At 48.4% G+C, this 24,682-nt stretch overlaps 1 protein-coding gene across 1 annotated transcript; it reads right to left on the bottom strand.

Annotated features, from left to right (window-relative positions):
- Positions 1–2,746: 2,746 nt before the first annotated feature.
- LOC309525140 (lymphocyte antigen 6 complex locus protein G6f-like) lies at positions 2,747–22,924 on the bottom strand. Its single transcript, XM_082210585.1, has 6 exons — positions 22,460–22,924; positions 19,159–19,419; positions 16,096–16,419; positions 11,136–11,274; positions 9,166–9,203; positions 2,747–3,085 (listed from the first exon to the last, which is right to left on the bottom strand). The coding sequence occupies exons 1-6, from the start codon at positions 22,566–22,568 to the stop codon at positions 3,033–3,035; spliced, it is 924 nt and encodes a 307-aa protein (XP_082066711.1). The 5' UTR covers positions 22,569–22,924; the 3' UTR covers positions 2,747–3,032.
- Between the last annotated feature and the right edge of the window lie 1,758 nt (positions 22,925–24,682).

Raw genomic sequence — 24,682 nt, 5'->3', positions numbered from 1 at the left:
AGCGGCAGGTCACATACTCAGGAAGACCCTAATCCTGTCAGATCGTTCTGCCGAGCCCTTCCTCCGGGCAATGCCAGGTGGCAGACGATGCATATCTGGACTATTGTTTCATCATCACCGGTACTCAGAAAGTGTTTATCTTTGCATATCTCTCACTCTACATACTTCCCCTCCCTTCTCTGAAATCCTAATCCACGAAGTCCCACCTTTCTGTAACATATTCATGATGTGATCCAAGGAAACCCAACCCTCCCATAATGTATTCATGACGTTTCTTGCAATGTATCATGGGGTGTGGAGGGAACTTTTAAAAGTCTATGTCACCCCATTCTCGGGGTTCAATCCCACCTTGAACCTGTTGCGCAATAAACTTCGGATCTCCGTATCTTGCTCCTGTGTCCGGCTGAACTTATTTTTTCCGCTAGGACCTGCGGACTTAGTCCGACGAGCTGGGTGGCAGGGCAACTCCGCACCCGGGATTTTTTCCGTAACACTGTTAACAGTACAACCGCTCCTGTGATAGGAATTTTATGGTCTTAGATATATGGTAATGTTCATAACTGCACATACATAGATCAACACAGGAAGACCAACCTGGAACCATTTTGATTCATTCCTAAACTGACCAAATCCTTTCTCTGCAAGGTTAAACTGGAAAAGCCTCCCCATTGTCTCTTTCCTCACAAATCCTGTCTCAAGGATATGTCTGTTTGAATAAGATGTGAGCCTGTGACCTGGCCCAGGAAATAAGTACTTTACCACTACAAAAGAATGGCCAGGCTCCCCAGGCAATCCAATCAAGTAACTTGCCAGACAGGAGATAAACTGTGACAGGAGAAAAACAACATTAAAATTTCTGTGATGTATGCATAATGTTTCTGGGGGTGGTCTTGATCTAGAGCAGTGTTTCCCAACCGGTGTTCCGCGGCACATTAGTGTGCCGCCGGAAGTTGCCTGGTGTGCCGTGGGAGGGAGGCGGGCGAGTCGGGCTAATCCTCCGACGAGCTCCACCTCCAGACCCATTGCTCAAATCCTTTAACCCAGGAAGGCAGGAGGGCGGGGAGGGGGGGAGAAAGAGAAAAAAGAAAGGGTGGGAAAAAAGAAGGGGAAGAGAAAATATTTTTTTTAAAAAAAAGGAAAGAGAGGGGGAAAAGCGAGGGATGGAGGAAGGGGAAGGGGGAAGAAGATGGGGGGGTCTTTGTGTATAAACAGAAGGGGAGGACAATGAAGAGGGGCGGGGCTTGGCAGGCAGCAGATAACTGGGGAGGGGGGCGCGGCTGGCGGCGGCTCAAGGCAGGAAGGGAGGAGCTGCCTCACGGAGAGTCTTGGGCTGCAGAGATTTCCCGTTCAGGAGCGCGGGAGGCCATGCCGTGGATGGGAATCTCCTCCTCCTCTTCCTCCTCCTCTTCCTCCTCCTCCTCCAGGAGAGAGGGTGGTCCGCCCCACCGAGTCGGGCCTGCTCAAGCGTGGGAGCCTATAGTTAGAGCTCAGCTCCTTTTCTTGCCTTTCCCGCCCCCCCCAGCACATTTTCCTCGCCCCCCAACCCCCGCATGTAGAATAGAAGCCCTCCAGCCCCCACGGTGCACAAACTCTCCCCTCTGCAATGAAGCGCTTTGTTGCATATCTTTGGTGAGGTTTTTAGGCAGTCTTGGTGCACCTTAAATCAGTGCTAATTGCGCCTGGACGCAGTATTTACTTCCGAGTAGGCCCCCTTCTCCCCCCCCCGGTAGCACCTGACATTGCTATTCGTATCATCAGGTTTGTTTGTTGATAATTTAATTGTTTTAAAAGCATCATGCTAAAGAGCTCTCTCCCACCCCCAGACCCTTGGGCAAAACAGAAACACACACATACACAAACACAGAGATTGAGCCCTGCAGGGTTTATGAAATGAATGGATTCTGAATGCCTGTTTCAGTGGCTTGTCCGCCTTAGGCTGCTGGGCCAGACACCTGTTACACGGTGCAGTCCGTAAGCTGTGAGCGCTGCTACCTGCCGCCGAGACCACGTAACGACAGTCTTGAAAGACCTACATTGGCTCCCAGTACCTTTCCGAGCACAATTCAAAGTGTTGGTGCTGACCTTTAAAGCCCTAAGCGGTTTCGGTCCAGTATATCTGAAGTAGCGTCTCCGCCACCATCGTTCAGCCCAGACACTGAGATCCAGCGCCAAGGGCCTTCTGGCAATTCCCTCACTGTGAAAAGTGAGGTTACAGGGAACCAGGCAGAGGGCCTTCTCGGTAGTGGCGCCCGCCCTGTGGAATGCCCTCCCATCAGACATCAAAGAGATAACCATTACCTTCTATGCTGTTACTATTTTTTTATTTTTTTTACATAAGTAAAAAGTGACCTTTCCCCATCTGGCATGGTGGTGTGCCTCGAGATTTTTTTCATGAAACAAGTGTGCCTTTGCCCAAAAAAGGTTGGGAAACACTGATCTAGAGGATGGGAATTTCAAAAGTCTTTATAAGCCATTGCACAGCATTTTTGTGGGTCCTCTTCCTCTCCTGCGTGTGAGGGGAGTACCCTGTTGCAACAGATCAATAAAGATCAAGCTTACTAGCTGCTTTGCTTCTCAATATTCTCTGGTTGGCCTCTGTTATTTTCTCCTACCAATATGGAACCTATGTAAGGACTCTATATGGGCTCTTGGATACCCCATAAGGGAAAAGGGCATATTTTTATTTACAACACTCCCAAAATCCTGATGCTGAAAAGATGGCCTGCCCAAATATTCGACATGAGACCAGGCAGAAAACTGCTTTATTTGAAAAACGGACACAGATAATAAGATTGCTTGCAGGGAGAATTGCTTTCTGTGCCTGATCCTTCCACCTACGAGCATTATGCAGAAATCTAGGGAAGGTTTGGCAAGGTGGAAAGTCTTCCCTGGAAGGACAGATAAAATCAGATGCCTGGAAAAAGTTAATGCCAGAGGGTCATAACAGCATACAAGCTCCACTGGGTGTGCTCCAGGGTTGGCTGACTCATTGGGAACCAAAGGCTTTCCCTCCTCACAGCAGGCATCTCTCATCAGGTCCTGACATTCATATAGACTTGTGATGTGCCGTCCAACTTGGAAACATCTGTGAAATGACAGAGGGATGAGTCATTCTGTTTTTCACCTGTGTACGCGCTGGGCTTCACAATCAAAATCCCGCACAAAACAATTATATCAAAACAAGGGGTGTTTGCCACAGCCAGAATCAATTATGCAATTGGTTGTGTTTGCTTAGTTTGCAAAATGCATTACAGTGGTACCTTGGGTTACAGACGCTACAGGTTACAGATGCTTCAGGTTACAGACTCCTCTAACTCAGAAATAGTACCTCGGGTTAAGAACTTTACCTCAGGATGAGAACAGAAATCGCACGGCGGCAGCAGGAGGCCCCATTAGCTAAAGTGGTGCTTCAGGTTAAGAACAGTTTCAGGTTAAGAACGGACCTCCAGAACGAAATAAGTTCTTAATCTGAGGTACCACTGTATCCTGCTCAGAATTTGGGGGAGGGATAATCAGCTATTATATGCTTCTATTTTGAAAAGAAAAAGAAAGCGTTTCTCTGATGTTTCTCTCAGTGCTGAATTCTGATCACAAATTTCACACCCGCTGTGCGATGGAATTGTAGAACTCACAGAGACACAGAAACTAAAACATTTCTGCTCTCAAAAACCCTCTAACGAAACACGCAGTGTGACTCACATGCAGACACAGAAACAATAAACTATTATCCTAACCCAGGCATGCAGATCCACACCACGTATTCAAACCGCATCATTTCCCCCAAAGAATCCTGGGAACTGTATAGTTCCATGCTACAAATCTCAGTACCCTTGACAAATTACAGTTCCCAGGATTCTTTAGGGGAAGAAGCTGTGTGCTTGAAAAGTATGAAGTATGCTTGAGTCTAGGGACGTGGGTGGCGCTGTGGGTTAAACCACAGAGCCTAGGGCTTGCTGATCAGAAGGTCGACGGTTCAAATCCCCACAATGGGATGAGCTCCCGTTGCTCGGTCCCAGCTCCTGCCAACCTAGCAGTTCAAAAGCACGACAAAGTGCAAGTAGATAAATAAGTACCACTCCAGCGAGAAGGTAAACGGCGTTTCCGTGCGCTGCTCTGGTTCGCCAGAAGCGGCTTAGTCATGCTGTACGCCGGCTCCCTCGGCCAGTAAAGCGAGATGAGCGCCGCAACCCCAGAGTCGTCTGTGACTGGACCTAACGGTTAGGGGTCCCTTTACCTTTACCTATGCTTGAGTCTAGTTCACACAGAAAGCAGATACAGTTTCTGAACAGGGCTGGGCCAATTCAGAGGGAAGTGGGGGACTGCGTAGCTCTCTCACTTAAAAAATAAACAGACTTGAGGAAAACTGTTTCTAGGATAACCTCTCACTATTTTTAGTTCTGTATGTGTTTATTTATTTATTTATTTATTTATTTATTTATTTATTTATGCATGCCCCTATCTGCAATCTGACACACAGCACAGTGCAGGGACAATTTTACCACCTCATCAGTTATTTGTGCATAGTTGGTCTGACTTGCCAAACACTCCCACCTATTGGATCACAAAATTATGGCACCCGATACTTCTCTCTCCCCCCCCCCACTCTTTAGCAGAAGAAGCAGGAGGACTCCCGCATGCAGCAGTTGAGCATGGGAAACCGAGTCAGACAATTTGGTCCATCTAGAGCAGGACTGTCTACCCTGACTGGCAGTTCCTCTACAGGGTTTCAAGCAGGCAGTCTCTGCCAGTCCTACCTGCAGACGCAAAGGAATGAAGCCAGGATCTTCGACTCAACGAACACTGGGATTTGGCAGTACCCCAGGGCTGGCATACCACATTTGGAAATGAGCGAAACAATAAGCCTGTTCATCGAAGGAGCTCCCTACACAACCCAGAGGCTAAAATTCCTCTGTCTCCCATCCTACCGTTGGACTGCTAGGATATTGATGTTCCGCTCCACCTTAAGAGGAACAGATACAGTGGTACCTCGGGTTAAGTACTTAATTCGTTCCGGAGGTCCATATACTCAACCTGACACTGTTCTTAACCCGAAGCACCACTTTAGCTAGTGGGGCTTCCTGCTGCTGCTGCGTCGCCAGAGCACGATTCCTGTTCTCATCCTGAAGCAAAGTTCTTAACCTGAAGCACTATTTCTGGGTTAGCGGAGTCTGTAACCTGAAGCGTATGTAACCTGAAGCATATGTAACCCGAGGTACCACTGTATGTGGAGTTGTTGTATGTCACATGTCTGTTTACTTCCAGCACAATCTGCTGGGAACTTCCGTTGTATATTGCTTTTGCAATGCTGCTGTTTTGCTTGGACACGGAGGGAAGAAGACATGTTTTCCCTTTGTCCTGCTGCTGAATAAATGCTGTAAATATGCTTACACGTGTTTCTGTCCACTACTTCCGCTGCAAAGAGTTCTTATCTCTGCTGGATTGCGTGCTCAGTCTCTCAAGGTTTCTGAGGCTTGAGTCGCAGTTTTGATGCTCTTCTGAGAACCAGAGTTTTGCCCGGCTGCCAGCCAGTGGCTGGAGCCAGCTGTGGGCCTGCCAATTGCCCCTGTCTCCCAGCAGCATCCCAACAACAGGGTTATGGGCCCAGATCCACAGCGCTTACACGAGCGTAAGGCTGCTCATGGCTGCAATCCAACCCGGCAGAGACAGAGGTATGTGAAGTGAATCATCCTGGCCGAGGCTAGAGGGTTTTTGATGTCCATGCCAAGACGCAATTAGGCCAAAGATAAGCAGGCCTTGTACTTGAGGGTCAACCCACAACCCTCCCTGCTCCAACTCCCTATAACTCTCCCCTAGCCAACCCAGAATTCCTTGCTCCAGCTGCATTACCAGCCACACTTTCCTTTGCACTTTCCACCCCAAATAATAATAACAACAACAACAACAACAACAACAACAACAACAATAATAATGTTTACCGTATTTTTCCATGTATAACACCCCCCATGTATAAGACGCCCCCTATTTTGGGGGACTCCAAATTAAGAAAAGGGATGCAGGTGGCACTGTGGGTTAAAACCACGGAGCCTAGGACTTGCCGATCAGAAGGTCAGTGGTTCGAATCCCCACGACGGGGTGAGCTCCCATTGCTCGGTTCCTGCTCCTGCCAACCTAGCAGTTCGAAAGCACGTCAAAGCGCAAGTAGATAAATAGGTACCACTCCGGCAGGAAGGTAAATGCCGTTTCCGTGTGCTGCTCTGGTTTGCCAGGAGCGGCTTAGTCATGCTGGCCACATGACCCGGAAGCTGTACGCCGGCTCCCTCGGCCAATAAAGCGAGATGAACTTCACAACCCCAGAGTCAGTCACGACTGGACCTAATGGTCAGGGGTCCCTTTACCTTTACCTTAAATTAAGAGAATGGGGGGAGATGGCCCAGAGTTGTTCAGCTTTTTATACGGGGGGGGGGTGGCCCAGACATTCTGGAGCTTTTTGGGGGGGGTTGCCAAAAATCGCTCACCTGACTGACATATGCTGCCACTAGCATATGTGGCAAAAGCCACCTATCGTCTGTCCCCTCGCTGGCAGAAGCTGCCAATCGCCCACCCAATTGCCGCGGTGACAGCCAATCAACAACAGCCCTTGCCACAACCACCAATAACACGCCCAGTAGCCGCTGACAATCTCCAGTTTGCAGCAGCAACAAATCACACACACCCTATACACTATCTGGGTACAGTGGTGCCTCGCAAGATGAAAAGAATTCGTTCCGCGAGTCTTTTCTTCTTGTGATGTTTTTCGTCTTGCGAAGCACGGTCCGTCGCAACTGCGCCTCTTCAAGCGGCTTTAAAAAAAAGTGCAAGACGTTTTCGTCTTGCGAAGCAAGCCCATAGGGAAATTCGTCTAGCGAAGCAACGCAAAAACGGAAAACCCTTTCGTCTAGCGAGTTTTTCGTCTTGTGAGGCATTCGTCTTGCAGGGCACCACTTATACCCATTGTATAAGACGACCCCCAATTCTTAACATTATTTTTTAATTTAAAAAACCCTCGTCTTATACAGTCATACCTTGGGTTGAAGTAGCTTCGGGAAGAATATTTTCAGGTTCTGCTCCACATTACTTCCAGGTTTCGCCGCATGTGCAGACGGTCAAAATGACATCACGCACATGTGTGGAAGCGGCGAATCGCAACCCATGCATGCACAGACGCATGGACGCAGGTTGCGTTCGTTTCAGGATGCAAACGGGGCTCCGGAATGGATCCCATTCGCATCCAGAGGTACCACTATACATGGAAAAGTATGGTACCATATTTTTTGCTCTATAAGACTCACTTTTTCCCTCCTAAAAAGTAAGGGGGAATGTGTGTGCGTCTTATGGAGTGAATGCAGGCTGTGCAGCTATCACAGAAGCCAGAACAGCAAGAGGGATCGCCGCTTTCACTGCGCAGCGATCCCTCTTGCTGTTCTGGCTTCTGAGATTCAGAATTTTTTTTTCTTGTTTTCCTCCTCCAAAAACTAGGTGCGTCTTGTGGTCTGGTGCGTCTTATAGAGCGAAAAATAGGGTATATGCCAACCATCTGATCGGGTTGTCTCAGCCACTGTGCCAGGCTGCCCAACAAAATATTACAAACACTATAACTAAAATAACATATTGTAATGTCCACAAAATATATTTTTCCCTGTTTTGTTTTGTTTTCCTAATGGGTACTATTTCTTGCTGCTGCTTCTTATTTGTGTCTTACTCTGTGTCTTACTGCCTTGGTCGCACTGGTTGATGGTCTCCGGCGGGCTAGGGACAAAGGTGAGAGCTGTTTCCTAGTTCTGCTGGATCTCTCAGCGGTGTTTGATACCATCGACCATAACATCCTTCTGGACCGTCTTGAGGGGCTGGGAGCTGGGGGCACTGTTATACAGTGGTTCCGCTCCTTCCTCCTGGGCCGTGTTCAGAAAGTGGTGGGGGGAGAGAAGTGTTCAGACCCCTGGGCTCTCACTTGTGGGGTGCCTCAGGGTTCTGTCCTCTCCCCCATGCTTTTCAACATTTACATGCGGCCGCTGGGAGAGATCATCAGGAGGTTTGGGCTGGGTGTTCATCAGTATGCGGATGATACCCAGCTCTACCTCTCTTTCAAATCAGAACCAGTGAAGGCGGTGAAGTGTCTGGAGGCGGTTGGAGGATGGATGGCGGCTAACAGATTGAGGTTGAATCCTGACAAGACAGAAGTACTGTTTTGGGGGGACAGGAGGCGGGCAGGTGTGGAGGATTCCCTGGTCCTGAATAGGGTAACTGTGCCCCTGAAGGACCAGGTGCGCAGCCTGGGAGTCATTTTGGACTCACAGCTGTCCATGGAGGCACAGGTCAAATCTGTGTCCAGGGCAGCTGTTTACCAGCTCCATCTGGTACGTAGGCTGAGACCCTATCTGCCTGCGGACTGTCTCGCCAGAGTGGTGCATGCTCTGGTTATCTCCCGCTTGGACTACTGCAATGCACTCTACGTGGGGCTACCTTTGAAGGTGACTTGGAAACTACAACTAATCCAGAATGTGGCAGCTAGACTGGTGACTGGGGGCGGCCGCCGAGACCATATTACACCGGTCTTGAAAGACCTGCATTGGCTCCCAGTACGTTTCCGAGCACAATTCAAAGTGTTGGTGCTGACCTTTAAAGCCCTAAACGGCCTCGGTCCAGTATACCTGAAGGAGCGTCTCCACCCCCATCATTCTGCCCAGACGCTGAGGTCCAGCGCCGAGGGCCTTCTGGCGGTTCCCTCATTGCGAGAAGCAAAGCTACAGGGAACCAGGCAGAGGGCCTTCTCGGTAGTGGCGCCCACCCTGTGGAACGCCCTTCCAGCAGATGTCAAAGCGATAAACAACTACCTGACATTCAGGAGACATCTTAAGGCAGCCCTGTTCAGGGAAGTTTTTAACGTTTGATATTTTATTGTATTTTTGGTTTCAATGGAAGCCGCCCAGAGTGGCTGGGGAGGCCCAGCCAGATGGGCAGGGTATAAATAATAAATTGTTGTTGTTGTTGTTGTTGTTGTTGTTGTTGTTGTTGTTGTTGTTGTTGTAATTTTGCACTTTTTACTTTTCAATAAAGAATTAAAAACAAAAGCACAATAAATGTCAAACGTTAAAAACTTCCCTGCCTTCAGATGTTGAAACATCCCTGAATGTAGGCACAGAAGCCAGGGAACCTCCAAGCACGTACCTTTCCTGAGCTGCTCAAGGGGGGCTGGATGCTTCTCGCTGCAAGGAGAGATGGGAAAGATTGAAAACAGAAATGCAGGTTGCCGTCCGGTGTCACCCGCTGGCCAGCAGGGCAACTTCCAACAGTACTCAGACTTCCTGTCTCACATTCACTCAGACACTAACATGATGTACACAAAACATAGTACCACTAGCTGGAGCAGCTCGGATAGATAAAAATCCTAACAGTCACATAGGTCTCATGCTCGCCATACATTAAAAAATAGCTGTCAACATTTCTCTTTTTCAAAAGGGAAATTCCCTTATTCCGAATAGGATTCCACGCAAGAAAAGGGAAAAGTTGACAGCTATGCATTAAAAACACATTTACGGTGGTACCTCGGGTTACAGACGCTTAAGGTTACAGATTCCGCTAACGCAGAAATAGTACCTCGGGTTAATAACTTTGCTTCAGGATGAGAACAGAAATCGTGCGGCAGCAGCAGCAGGAGGCCCCATTAGCTAAAGTGGTGCTTCAGGTTAAGAACAGTTTCAGGTTAAGAACGGACCTCCTGAACGAATTAAGTACTTAACCTGAGGTACCACTGTAATTAATATGGACATAATATTTGATGAAGAATTAAAGGAACGGTGGAAATTAAAACCTCACACAGGAAGAAGAAAGGAGAACTTCCTTTGCGAACTTACAAACTCCTATATGTGTTAATGCAAATTGAAGTTAATTATTGTAGCTGTGGTATAAGGGTTTTTATCAATAATGGATTGTATTTGGTTTGAGCGATAGTCTGGAGGCAGATTTAAAGGGAATCTGACCTTGACGTACAGCACGTTGGAAGCCGCACAAAATTTATAATTGGCTATGTGGTTGATTTGTATTTGAATTGGTATTGCTGTTTGGTATTAATATAATATGGCACATATTGGATTTTTTGTAACTGAAAATTAATTCATTTTTTTTAAACAGAAATAAATAAATTTGTGTTAAATGCAGGGTGTGGGTTGAAGTGGCCTGTGTCTAGTGCCCAATAGGGACTGGAAAGCTGTGGCCCAGAAGCTGATTGCAGGCCTTTCTGTGTGGCCCTCAGCACTCTCCCTAGGCTGCCATCCCCCTCACCAGTCCTGATTCGAACCCCAAGTGGCTGGGAAGTTCCCTTGAACTCGGGTGAGGCCTCTTCCCTCTTTCAGCGGAGGCCACCGTGGGGTGCAGGGGTGAGGACATCAACTAGCCTACTGTGGTAAAATGTACATTTCTTGAGATGCCCATTTTTGCCTCCAGCCCTGCCTACCACTGAATAGTAGCAACATTTGTGCCTTTTCCTCCTTCCTGCTCCAGCCCCTGGATCACTTTGTCCGGCTTTTTCTGCACCTTTCCCAACTCTGCAATTCCCTTTTTGAGATGCTGTGATCAGACCCATATATGCTTTTTCCAAACGTGGTAGCCACAGAGATTTGGTGTGACAGTTTCATTTTTTTTTTTAAATCCTTTTCTTTCTTACATTTCATGCAAGTTCCCTGAGTCAGCTCACAATCTTGCTCCTCGCTGGGTCCTTCAGACCAGCTATCTGCCTTGGGGGGGATTACCGTTAATAAACCAACACGAGGACACTTGCCTGTTTACACACCCACTCTTCACCTGTGCACTCAAAACACACAAATGCCACCAACGCTTTGCAGAGGTGGTGACGTCCCAGGTGCTGGCCAGTAGCCACTCTCCGCAGCTGACTTTTCCTGGCTCAAACCGACCGTGTTGGGAATGAGCAGAACTGGTGCTACAGGACTCAATGCAGCTCGGGAAAAGTTTCGTTTGTATTGAATGCAACGAGGACTCTTTGAAACCAGTCTCGCTTGGTTTCCTAGCTCTGTACCATCTTTTCTGACCAACAACAACTCCCTACGACCTCGATCCAAGGTCTTCCCTTCTTCCCTTCCTCTTGATGCTCACCAGCCTGGTCAGGACAATTCTCCACTTACCGACAGCTTCTCCATAGCAGCAATCCCAGCACGAATATGATTACAGACTGCAGTGTGACACAAACTGCCAGCGGGATCCAGGTGCCCCCATTTCCTTCACTTTCTGGACATGGAGGCGTTAAGGAACCTTTTACTTTTCCTACAGGAGAGAACAAGACCGTGAAATCCTGGCTCCAGCTTCTCCCCCACAGTGCACCAGAGAAGGTTTCCAACCTTTTGATTCCCAAAATGTTGGTACAGTGATACCTCGGGTTACAGATGCTTCAGGTTACAGACACTTCAGGTTACAGACTCCACTAACCCAGAAATAGTCCCTCGGGTTAAGAACTTTACCTCAGGATGAGAACAGAAATCGCACAGTGGCAGCAGGAGGCCCCATTAGCTAAAGTGGTACCTCAGGTTAAGAATAGTTTCAGGTTAAGAACGGACCTCCAGAACAAATTAAGTACTTAACCTGAGGTACCACTGTATTAGAGTGTCAGGATCAGGTCAGCGATAAAACGCCCAGTGCCTGAGAAGTTAACTCTTTATTCAAAGAAACCAGAACAGTGCAGGCCTTGGGATCACAGCAACTCTTCCCAATAGGAAGTGAATGTCCCCACCTTCCCACCGCTCTCTACGGCTCCTCTCCTGGGTCCTTTCCCAGCAACCTGAGGCACCTTCATCTTCTCTCTCGTTGTTCCTCCCACTTCATGCCTCTTCTGGTCCTGAGAGACCAGGGGGAAGACGAGCTTGTCACAGCAGGAGGGGGAGATTCCTTGGCTTCTTCACCACTCTGCCTCTCTGCCCCCTTCCTCACCAGCCTCCGCTTCTGCCTCTGATTCTGGGCTGCTCTCTGCCACAGACTCTCCCAGCTCACTAAACCCTGTTATCTTTTCAGCTTCCCACACCTCCACCTCCCAGTCTTCCCCTTCTGACCGCTCACTGTTGTCCCACCACCAAGCCTCTGTGTCATGCGTGGAGAGTCTGCCTCCCCCTTTGGTAACTTCACAGATAAGAATTAACAAGCAGTTTATATTTTACAGTCCTTTTTATTCAGGCATCAGGCCACAAGCAAAAATCCACTTCCCTCCACAAGGAGAGCAGTTGGCTACTCCAATTCTTCCCCCTTCCATCTTCCGCAACATCCTGTTCACCAACAGGAAGTTCCTCCTCCTCCTCTCTGCACTCTTTGTTCTCTCATACGTTTGGATCTCCTAGTTCGTGGGAAGGGAGGGTCCTGCACAGTCTCGAATAAGGTCTCTGCTATCTGTGCCCTCCCTTCTTTTTCTCTTGTCATTATCTCGTAGCTAGGCAACTCCTGTCTAATCTGCTCTGTGTCTGTGTCTCCCTCTGCTTCTGAGACTGCTGGAAACAAGGGGGGTGAGCCTCTCCCTCCCCCCAGCCCCTCTTCTGAGGGAAGCTGATCTGCCTGAGCATGCATTCCCCAATCCTCTGCTTCAGGCCTTTCCCTGACACTCTGGCTCTGAGCCTTCTTCCCCAGGGAGTTCCCCAGCTGATGCCTCCCATCAATCCTCTTTGCCCAGCCAGTATATGACATTGAGCAGGGAACAGCGTAGGAAGCTGCCTTACACTAGGGTTACCAGACGTCCCCGTTTCCCGGGGACAGTCCCCGGATTTGCAGATAAGTCCCCGGACAAATTCCATCCCCAGAATGTCCCCAGATTTCATCTAATGTCCCTGGGGAACGCAGCAGCAGCAGTCTCAGCAGCCCGGAGCAGTTGGCTCTGGCTGGCTTCAGGAGCTGCTCGGAAGTCCCCATATGATGGTGGTGCAGGGGCTTGAAGAGGCAGCTTCCGGGCTGCCTCCACCTTCCCTGACCCCAGCAACTAAGCTGTGAAGGGAAGCGTCATGCCGCCTATCCGAGCAGCCTCCCAACTCCTACTTGCGTGCAAGCGGGAACGGAGCGGGGATCTCTCAGCTGTGAAGGCAGGCTTCACGCTGCCTATCAGAGCTTGCCTGAGGCAACAGGAAGCCTCCCTTCCCAGCTGAGGGATCCCCGTCCCCTCCTGCTTGCACGCAAGTTGGAATAGGATTGGGGCTGCTCTGATGGGAAGGGAGGCATTGCACTGCCTTCCCCACCCCCTCCTGCTTGCATGCAAGTAGGAGCTGGGATGGGACTGCTCCGAAAGGCAGTGGAAAGCCTCCCTTCTCAGCTGAGGGGTTCCCGCCCCCCTCCTGCTTGCATGCAAGCAGGAATGGGATTGGGGCTGCTTTGATGGGAAGGGAGGCATCGTGCTTCTTGAGTCTCACCGCACTCCTCCGCCTTCCATGCCTGACACACCGTGCACCGCTTCCCCACCACCATCACCATCACCATCAAAGAGCCTGCGGCTGCCCAGGCTCCTGGAGAAAGGAGATAGAAGCCTCGGAGGAAGGGGAAACGTGGTGGTTGAGGTCAAGGCGGCAGCAACCCCTCTGCCACCGCTATCGCTGCAGCATCAACGCCCCGAACATGTAGTAATTAGTTAATTAATTAATTAATTAAAGTGTCCCCGGATTCATTGAAAAAAAATCTGGTAACCTTACCTTACACCAAGTTGGAGCATTGGTCCACTTAGCTTAGTACTGTCTACACTGGCTGGCAGCAGCAGGTTGCAGGCAGGGGACAGTCCTATTCCTATCTGGTGACTAAGCCTGGGACCTTCTGCATGCATAGCAGGTGATCTGTCACTGAACTAGGGGATCCTTTCCAGAATACAGGTACTATTAAACAATACAGTGTTGACCAGCTGATGCAATAGTGGGGGACACTATTCAAGCATTGCATCTAGATGTCTTTTTTATTGTGCATTAATGGTGATTTGTGCTCACGGTAGTTTTGAAGTAGTTCTATATTATCCTGCTCTCACTACAGCTTGCACCTGCAAAGGTTTTGGGACAGACACACGGCTGTTTCCAGTGGGTTGCATGTTCCACGCACTTTCCTGATAAAATCCCATTAACTTTTCATATCACGAACATTCCAGAGGTTTTGTTTTGTTTTGTCCCATTTTGTTGTGCTGTAATTCAAAAGTGCACCTCTAGATGGCAATGGCACCATAAGTAACGCTACTAGCAGAACACTGCAGAACTAACAAAGTAGAATTATGTGTGGATGGTCTGGAATAAATCTAACCAAATGCAAGATGGCTACATACACACCAAGCAGTGGCGTAGCGTGGGGGGTGCAGGGGGGGCCGGCCGCACCGGGCGCAACATCTGGGGGTTAGGGTTAGGAGGCGCAAATCCACGGGTTAGGGGCGCAAATCCATGGGTTAGAGGGCGCAAATTACTTGCCTTGCCCCGGGTGCTGACAACCCATGCTACGCCACTGACACCAAGTGCAGATAACTTGCAACTTATGCACATTTAACTTGTGCACATGCAGCTTCATGCACTTGGCAAAAAAATAAAAAGTAAAAGGGTTCAGAAAGTGAGTGAGCGTCCAGGGGAAAAGACCTTTGCAATCCCACCCACCACTGAATACAAACAATTTTTGCTTTACATGCTAACCTCCGGAATCCTCCAGAAAAACAATGTCTCAAAGGACCTGTTGATGGCATTTTACCATTGTACTGTGGAGAGTGTATTAACTTATGGTCTGTGTGTGTGGTTTGGGAGCTGCACGGCCAGGGGAAAAACAATGCTGTCCAGGGTTGTAAAGACTGCAGAGAGAAAAATTGGGTGCACTCTTCCCACCTTGGATCAAATCTATGCTGCCAGGTGCCATAAGAAAGCTGCAGAGATAGCGCAGGATAGTGCGCACCCCGGAAATGATCTCTTTCAGCTTCTGCCTTCTGGAAGAAGGTACAGGGTTATAAAGACTAGGACTAGCCGTCTGAGAAACAGTTTCTACGCAAATGCAATTCTGGTTCTAAATGCAGCATAAGGAGTCTCTATAGTATATTGTATTTTAAAATGGGGTTTCAGAGTTTTTTGGGGGGGTTGAACGTTTTATGTAGATTTTTAAAATTTCATTGTTCTGTATGGGACAACGACAACAAAGATATTGTATCGTATCATATCGTATCGTAACCCCGGAACGCAATCCCCGCCCAAGTTGAGAGTCACCTATATTTAAAGCACATTCCTACCCCAAGAATCCTGCGAACAGTAGTTTACCCCTCACAAAGCTGTATTTCTCAGCATCCTTAAAAAACTACAGTTCCCAACATTCTCTGGGGTGTGTGGAAATCTGCTTTAAATGTAAGATGTGCAAGCAGCCTATTATTGCACCAATAAAGGTAAAAGGTAAAGGTAAAGGATGTCTGGATGGTTAAGTCCAGTCAAAGGCGACCATGGGGTTGCGGTGCTCATCTCGCTTTCAGCCCTAGGGAGCTGGTGTTTGTCCACACACAGCTTTCTGGGTCATGTGGCCAGCATGAGTAAACCACTTCTGGTGCAACGAGACACCGTGGCGGAAGCCAGAGCACACAGAAACACCATTTACCTTCCCGCTGCAATGGTACCTATTTATCTACTTGCACTGCTTTCGAACTGCTAGGTTGGCAGGAGCAGGGACCAAGCAACGGGTGCTCACCCCGTCATGCAGATTCAAACCGCCGACCTTCTGATCGGCAAGCCCAAGAGGCTCAGTGGTTTAGACCACAGCGCCACCTGCTGTTATTGCAACAATAACATATTGCTATCTACAGCCGTGCAGGCATGTTGCCTTTGAAACACACAGGAGTAATTTCTTCACAGTCGCTTTTGTACACAGCGGTTTGCGACTGTACGCACCTTTGTGCGATAACATCGCCTAAAGCAGCAGCTACTTTCTGTGTTGTCTGTACACAGACTTAGGTGTGTTTTCAAACTAGCGTGAAATGAGGCTCTGTGTTTCCCTCCCCTCGGTTAATGATTCCACAGCCCTTTCAAAAATATGCATACAGTCATCAATATCTCAGAACTTTAGCTACCCCCTCCCTAGAGAGCAGATTCCCTGCAAAGTAGCCCAAATACCTAGAAAGCCCCTTACCTGGAGGAGAGGGCAGCCAACTGCAGCAGCCGCACGAATCCTGCTCCCTCCCCGTCAAACGGAAAGTGATCTCCTGCTTCTCAGCAAAGCTGCACTTCAGTCTTCTCTCTTTGGTCTCCTTCCCTTCCCTCAAGCAAATGTGGAGCTGAGATGCCCTGTGACCTTTGAAGATGCTGTAGTCTCTCTCCTTCTCGCCTTGCTGGAGAGCCTTCTTGCCTTCCCACCAGCTCACCACATTATTGTCTAATTTCTTGCTCGAGACAGAGCAGCTCAGGACGTAGCACACGAGATCAGACCGTCTGCTCTCCAGCATCCGCTTAGTGCCTGGATGGGAAAGAAGCATCTCTGGTGTGCCATGTTCAATTCAAGAAGCATTTGGGACCGGGGCAGGAGGTGGGATGGGCTTAGTGCCTTTCTCTTCATTGCCAGGGATCTCCAGGACTCGCTGGTTCAGAGACGGGAGGGTCTGCCAGGGTAGGACTGGCCTGGTTGTTGTTGTTGTTTAGTCGTTTAGTCGTGTCCGACTCTTTGTGACCCCATGGACCAGAGCACGCCAGGCACTCCTGTCTTCCACTGCCTCCCGCAGTTTTGTCAGACTCATGCTGGTAGCTTTAAGAAGAAGAGAAGAAGAAGAAGAGTTTGGATTTGATATCCCGCCTTTCACTCCCCTTCAGGAGTCTCAAAGCGGCTAACATTCTCCTTGCCCTTCCTCCCCCACAACAAACACTCTGTGAGGTGAGTGGGGCTGAGAGACTTCACAGAAGTGTGACTGGCCCAAGGTCACCCAGCAGCTGCATGTGGAGGAGCGGAGACACGAACCCGGTTTCCCAGATTACGTGACTACCGCTCTTAACCACTACACCACACTGGCTCTCAACCAACACTGTCCAACCATCTCGTCCTCTGTCGTCCCCTTCTCCTTGTGCCCTCCATCTTTCCCAACATCAGGGTCTTTTCCAGGGAGTCTTCTCTTCTCATGAGGTGGCCAAAGTATTGGAGCCTCAGCTTCAGGATCTGTCCTTCCAGTGAGCACTCAGGGCTGATTTCCTTAAGAATAGATAGGTTTGATCTTCTTGCAGTCCATGGGACTCTCAAGAGTCTCCTCCAGCACCATAATTCAAAAGCATCAATTCTTCGGCGATCAGCCTTCTTTATGGTCCAGCTAGCCAACTCATCATCCCACCAATGGCAGCTGTTATTGGGAATAGGGAATGTAGGAAGTGGCCTTATACTGAGTCAAACCATCAGTCTATCTAGTTCAGCATCACCTACACTGACTGCCAGGGCCGGCCCTATGATGAGACAGAGCGAGGCAGCCGCCTCAGGCAGCAGATGCTGAGAGGTGCACAGCGGAGAGCGTTGTTGTACCACTTTGCCTACTCTGCCCACCCCCCTCCAGAGCTATCCTGCTGCCCTCAGGCGTGGCAGAGGCATAGGAGCCAACTCCTGGGGACTGAGGTCTCTTCACACACACCCAATAAAATATTTATATACAAGGACGATACAAGAATGGAGAATGAAACTGACAAACTATGCAGAACTGGATAAACTAACTGAGAAAATTAGATATGTGCGAAACCAAAAGTTCGTCGAAGACTGGGGAAGGTTTGTAGAATATCTGAAAAATGTATGTGATATGCAAACAACGCTAGTGGGGTTTCAAGAAGCACTGTAAAAGTTAAGATGTGTTGTTAAAAAGAAATAGAAGGGGGAGGGAAGACAAATGGCAATACAACGAAGGGAATGTGTACTGAAGAATAAATATGGATGATTGCCAGAGAAGCTGAAGGAGGTCCAAAAAGAATTAATTTGTTAAAATTTGGATAAAATTGTATAATTTTGTTGGAAAATTAATAAAAATTTATTGGGGGGGGGGAGAGAGAGAGCTGGACCATAAAGAAGGCTGATCGCCGAAGAATTGATGCTTTTGAATTATGGTGCTGGAGGAGACTCTTGAGAGTCCCATGGACTGCAAGAAGATCAAACCTCTCCATTCTGAAGGAAATCAGCCCTGAGTGCTCACTAGAAGGACAGATCCGGAAGCTGAGGCTCCAATACTTTGGCCACCTCATGAGAAGAGAAGACTCCCTGGAAAAGACCCTGATGTTGGGAAAGATAGAGGGCACAAGGAGAAGGGGACGACAGAGGACGAGATGGTTGGACAGTGTTCTCGAAGCTACCAGCATGAGTTTGACCAAACTGTGGGAGGCAGTGGAAGACAGGAGTGCCTGGCGTGCTCTGGTCCATGGGGTCACGAAGAGGCGGACATGACTAAACAACTAAACAGCAACAACAACATACTGAATCTTGTGGCTGATTATGTGGGGTGGGCATTACCTTACTCCCCCGCCCCCCATATTTTTTTATTTTATTCAACTTGGCACCCCTGGGCAGAGGACAATGCCCTGTGTCCAGTTTCGAAGTAAGATTTAACTTCCAGCCTGGTAGGCTTCTGTACATTTAAGGAGGAGGGGAGGCACCATTTTGTCATTTGCTTCAGGCAGAAAAATGTCGTGGACCGGCCTTGCTGAATGGCAGTGGCACTGCTGGATTTCAGAGAATGACTCTCCCCAGTCCTGCCTGGAGATGCCACAGATTGAACTACAGTCTTACGGCCCTATAGAAAGGGCTCAGAATAAGGTAGGAGCTGGGGATTCGTCAGTTTAAATGGATTTTATTATTTTTACATAAGAGAAACAAAAGTCGTAAGTGCTCCATTTTATGTACTGAAGTTCTCACCCTGGGCCAGCAGGGGGATATTGTAGATAGTTTTCACTCAGGTCCACACATGCAAATAAGGGATTGAAAGTGACGTTCAGTGATTGGATAGTTACAGAAAATGGTTACTGTTGCGTTCTAGTGGAGCTCTATATAAGCAGGCTGGCTGAACCCTTCAGTTCAGTTCTGTTCTGGCCTGTGAATAAACAAGAGCTGTTTGAAGAATCGCTGTGTCGTCTGATATGTTCACCCACAACTTAACACTCCACATATTAGGAAAACAGTAACAGGTATGACAGGGACCCTAAGTGAGTTTTCAGTCTCATTTAACCCTGGTCCACTCACCTGTGGTGACCACCAGGTCGTAATAATTGACCGAGCTGCACCAGTATCTGCCTTGATCGCTGTCCGTCACATTGCTAAACTGAAGGGAGTCATTTGGAAGTACGCTGAGGCGATCCCAGGCCTCTGGGAGACGAGTCACGGGGCTGTTCTCCCGCTTGGAAAAGAGAAGGGTGGGTCCGCTTTGCTGAAGGTACCAGGATACTTCCCCACGTTTGCCAGGACATGGCAGATCCGGCGAAGAGCCTTTCTCTGCATATATCACTTGTGGGGAGAGAAGGCTTTGTTAGGCCCCAGAAGGTTAGGAGACACAAGAGAGACACCTCAGATGTTTTGGAACACAGCTCACATCATCCAACATGGCCAACAACAAAGGATTTTGGGAATCTTCAGTCCAACACATCTGGAAGACACGCCATTGGTAACCCCATAACTGGCAGTGCCATATATAACATTAGAAACAGAAGAATCATAGAATCATAGAGTTGGAAGAGACCACAAGGGCCATCGAGTCCAACCCCCTGCCAAGCAGGAAACACTATCAGAGCACTCCTGACATATGGTTGTCAAGCCTCTGCTTAAAGACCTCCAAAGTAGGAGACTCCACCACACTCCTTGGCAGCAAATTCCACTGTCGAACAGCTCTTACTGTCAGGAAATTCTTCCTAATGTTTAGGTGGAATCTTCTTTCTTGTAGTTTGGATCCATTGTTCCGTGTCCGCTTCTCTGGAGCAGCAAAAAACAACCTTTCTCCCTCCTCTATGTGACATCCTTTTATATATTTGAACATGGCTATCATATCACCCCTTAACCTCCTCTTCTCCAGGCTAAACATGCCCAGCTCTCTTAGCCGTTCCTCATAAGGCATCGTTTCCAGGCCTTTGACCATTGTGGTTGCCCTCCTCTGGACACGTTCCAGTTTGTCAGTGTCCTTCTTGAACTGTGGTGCCCAGAACTGGACACAGTACTCCAGGTGAGGTCTGACCAGAGCAGAATACAGTGGCACTATTACTTCCCTTAATCTAGATGCTATACTCCTATTGATGCAGCCCAGAATTGCATTGTTTGGAGTCATACCATTGGGTTTGGGTAAGGCGGAACAAGACATTCTCTAAAAATTTAATTTTTTGGTCAGGCTCCCCCTGAGCCGTTAGAGAATCTCAGCCCCTTCTCTGGACAATGTTAAGTGAGATGTCCTTCCACGAGTGGAGAATTTCAGCCGACACTGTGGCTCCCAACCGATTTTAAGGTTGTCATGGGCTTGGCCTCCGCTCATTACAGCCCTCCTCATTGACCTTGTCACCTCCAACAGCCACAACTATGCTCTAGCAACAGTGTTTTGTTCAGTATTACAGAGCCAAATCATTCAAACTGAGAGAATTTTTCAGAGAATATTCCCACCCCCCTTGCCTTCCCAAGAACCGTTGGAGAAAAAACTCCCTCCCATTCCGCTTGCTTTGAGAACATTTGGCAACATGTTTCTCCCACACCTTCCGGCCAACTGAAAATAATGTGGAGAAATATGGAAGGCCATTTGCCCAGTGTGGTCCCCAGGGTGAGTCTCAGCCATCCTACGAATAATTCCTTCAAATTATACAACCAGTTATCATTGAGTTGGAAGGGTTCCTATGGGCAAATTCAAAGTTAGAGCATTCGCAGCAGCCTCTCCTTGAAGACGTCTAACAAACTGCTCCCATTGCCAATTTTTTCCTAGCCTTAAAGAGTTTCTCCTACTGCTCAGCTTAAACCTACTCTCCTGCAACCTTAGGTCAAGTCCTGCCTTCCAAGGGCAGCAGAAAGCAGGTATTTGCCCTTTTCCACCCAGCAGCTCTTCAGGTTTTGGAAGAGAGTGTGTGTGTGTGTGTGTGTGTGTGTGTGTCCACCTCCCTTTTTTCCGCAGTCTTAACAGTCCTTTCCCAGAAGTGTCTTGCCAGGCAGGCGATTGCTGCTGCGCTAGCTTCCCGCAGGTGGGAGGTCAGCATGGTGCAACACACCAGCAGAGCCAATCCCAGACCTTCCAAGAGCTCCTACTGTCCAGGATTTACAGAAGCTGTCCTGGTTTCTGATTTGACCCTGGAATGTTCCGCTTTTCCTTAGGACATCCCTATTTTCATCGGACAAATATTGGAGGGTATGGAGTTGTAAACACACATGCACACGCACACATACACACACAAACCTAGCCAAGGAGATGAGTAACTCTACAACCTTTAGAAGACATCTGAAGGCAGCCCTGTATAGGGTTGTTTTTAAATGTTTAATGTTTTATTGCATTTTTATATACAGTGGTACCTTGGTTCTTGAACTTAATTTGTTCTGGGAGTCCGTTCGATTCCCGAAACAGTTTGAAAACCAAGGCACGGCTTCCAATTGGCTGGAAGAGCGTCCTGCACTCAATTGGAAGCCGTGGAAGCTGCGTCGGACGTTCGTCTTCCAAAAAATGTTCGCAAACTGGAACATTCACTTCCAGGTTTCCAGCGTTCGAGGGCCAATTTGTTCAGGAGCCAAGCCATTTGAGTACCAAGGTACCACCGTATGTTGGAAGCTGCTCAGAGTGGCTGGGACAACCCAGCCAGATGGGCAGGGTATAAATAATACATTTATTATCATGATGATGATGGAATAAAGGTAAAGGGACCCCTGACCATTAGGTCCATTCGTGACCAACTCTGGGGTTGCGGCGCTCATCTCGCTTTATTGGCCGAGGGAGTTGGCGTACAGCTTCAGGGTCATGTGGCCAGCATGACTAAGCCACTTCTGGCGAACCAGAGCAGCGCACGGAAACGCTGTTTACCTTCCCGCCGGAGTGGTACCTATTTATCTACTTGCACTTTGACGTGCTTTCGAACTGCTAGGTTGGCAGGAGCAGGGATTGAGCAACAGGAGCTCACCCTATCACGGGGATTCGAACCGCCAACCTTCTGATCAGCAAGCCCTAGGCTTTGTGGTTTAACCCACAGCGCCACCCACACCCGATGATGGAATAGGACGCCTCTATTTTCATCAGGAAAATGTTGGAGGGTATGCAATCTGGTCTCCTGCTAGCGTGTTTGCACCATGCCTCTCCCCTCCCAGTGAGCAACAGCGGCCCACCTGCCAGGAAGATATGGCAGTACCCCCACCACACCCAGTAAGCTGCTTCTGACCTCTCCCCAGCAGAGCTGCCTGGCGCCGCCTCCACCCCCTCCAGTCCCAAACATATGCAAACCAGCCCATCACTTCTAGGCCTAGATTCATGGGTTTTCATCAATGCCATTACCAAAACAAATGCAATTCAGAAAGAGGGTGGGGAGAGGAATCTTACGTTCAGCACCGCCAAGCCGCAAGAAGATTGCAGCCAGAGCAGCAAGGGCCGCCTTGAAATTTTGAGAGCCGCCATCCATTTTGGAGGGGAGATGCTTCTGGCTGGACATTGCAGGCAGCAGAATGAGCTCTTCTAGCAGGGCTCTCCTTCTGGGTTCTTACTGTGGTGTTTTGTTGACTCACATGCTGTATTTATTTTATTTCTTTCAACCATAAACTGCTGAGGCATCAAAGGAAGGCAAAGAATACAGGCATCAAGTCATATCTACATCCGACATACCCTGAGGGCACTGGGAGGATGGCTTATCTATAAGGGCATGAATTTGTTTGTAGTGTGGAAGACGGAAGTAGCAAGAGAGAGAGAGGATATATAAAGAAAGACCATCACATGTCCTGTGCAAGGAGTCCTGCTTGTTTGGAAGCTAGAATGGTGCTACAGTTAAGTGTTCAACTAGGACATGGAACTGCCAACCTAGCAGTTCGAAAGCACGTCAAAGTGCAAGTAGATAAATAGGTACCGCTCTAGCGGGAAGGTGAACAGCGTTTCCGTGTGCTGCTCTGGTTCGCCAGAAGCGGCTTAGTCATGCTGGCCACATGACCCTGAAGCTGTACGCCAGCTCCCTCGGCCAATAAAGCGAGATGAGCGTCGCATCCCCAGAGTCGGCCACAACTGGACCTAATGGTCAGGGGTCCCTTTACCTTTTTATAGCCTTTGCCAACCTGGGACCACCCACAGCCATAACCCCCCCCCCAACCGTCTCGTTTTAACCGGGACATCCCAGAAAAAAGAAGCTTCTGTTTGTATACCAGAATGCCGTGTTTAAGACTGGCGGGAAGGTAAACGGCGTTTCCGTGTGCTGCTCTGGTTCGCCAGAAGCGCCTTAAGTCATGCTGGCCACATGACCCGGAAGCTGTACGCCGGCTCCCTCGGCCAATAAAGTGAGATGAGCGCCGCAACCCCAGAGACGGTCACGACTGGACCTAATGGTCAGGGGTCCCTTTACCTTTTAGGACATGGGAGCCCAAGATTCCTCACTCACCATAAAGATTACTGGTGACCTTGAGGCAGCCTACCCTACCTCGAAAGGTTGTTGTGACTGTGATTAGAAAGAAGTGGGATTTATTGACTGGGGAGGGGAAAGAAGGAAAACACTTCTTATCCTGCAAAAACTATTTATTTTGGAAGTAAGTCCTGCTAAAATCACAGAGCTTATTCCCAAGCTATCTGAAAGACCACATTCCCTCATATAAATCTGCCCAGGCTTTGAGATCTTCAGGGGGGAGGCCCTTCTCTCAGTCCTGCCACCCTCACAGACATGCTCGGTGGGGACGCAGGACAGGGTCTTCTCAGTGGTAGCTCCCAGACTCTGGAACTCCCTCCCTGGAGAAGCTAGCCTGGCTCCCTCCTTGCCCTCCTTCCACCGGCGGGTGACTATCTTCTTGTTCCTACAGGCTTGGGGGGGGGGACCGACTGCTTTTCGTGAGAGGGCTGCTACTATGCTGTTTCTATTGTAATTATTTGTGTGATTTTAATACAAATAGTTTTAATTCTACCAATGTTTGATTTTTAAAAAATGATAGTTTTTTCCTATGTTTTAGCAGTTCTTAAGATTTTTCAATAAAAAATACTTAAGTGAGTTCTCCCCCCTCCCCCACAACACAGATCCTGGTTAATTATTTCCAACCCGCTTGTGAAGATTATCAGAGATCGCAAAGAAAGGAATATATGATAACAACAAGAAGATGAGGAAAGTAACGAAGAGACTATCTGGACAGAACTGGATAGAACTGTCTAATTAAAGCAGCAATATAAGTGATGTTTGGACCCCGTTTCGGAGCTTGTAGCATGGGTACCCCCCCCAAAAAAAAAAATTAAAAATCTGGCTGTTTTGGAACTAATGTGATTTGGAAATAATGTGATTTGATTGGCCTGTTAATAAAAATTATATTTTCAATTTGTCAAGAATGTATAACTTGCTGTTGAAATGGAATACACAAGACGAAACAGTTAAATCAGTTATGATTAAGTGGGCACAGGACATTGGTCATAATATTATGTCTGCTGACTGGGAAAGGTTGTGGAACACTGGTATTAAATTTACGGCATGTAGTGCTTTAAAGGAAAATGTGATGAAAATGGTCTATAGGTGGTACATGACCCCAGTTAAGCTAGCAAAAATTTACCATTTGCCTGATAACAAATGTTGGAAATGTAAGGAAACTG

This window comes from Podarcis vaucheri, assembly GCF_965113315.1.
Source record: "Podarcis vaucheri genome assembly, chromosome: 2".
Classification (NCBI taxonomy): Eukaryota; Metazoa; Chordata; class Lepidosauria; order Squamata; family Lacertidae; genus Podarcis; species Podarcis vaucheri.
The sequence above is the reverse complement of the archived record's forward strand: the minus strand, read 5'-3'. Positions and strand labels throughout refer to the sequence as shown.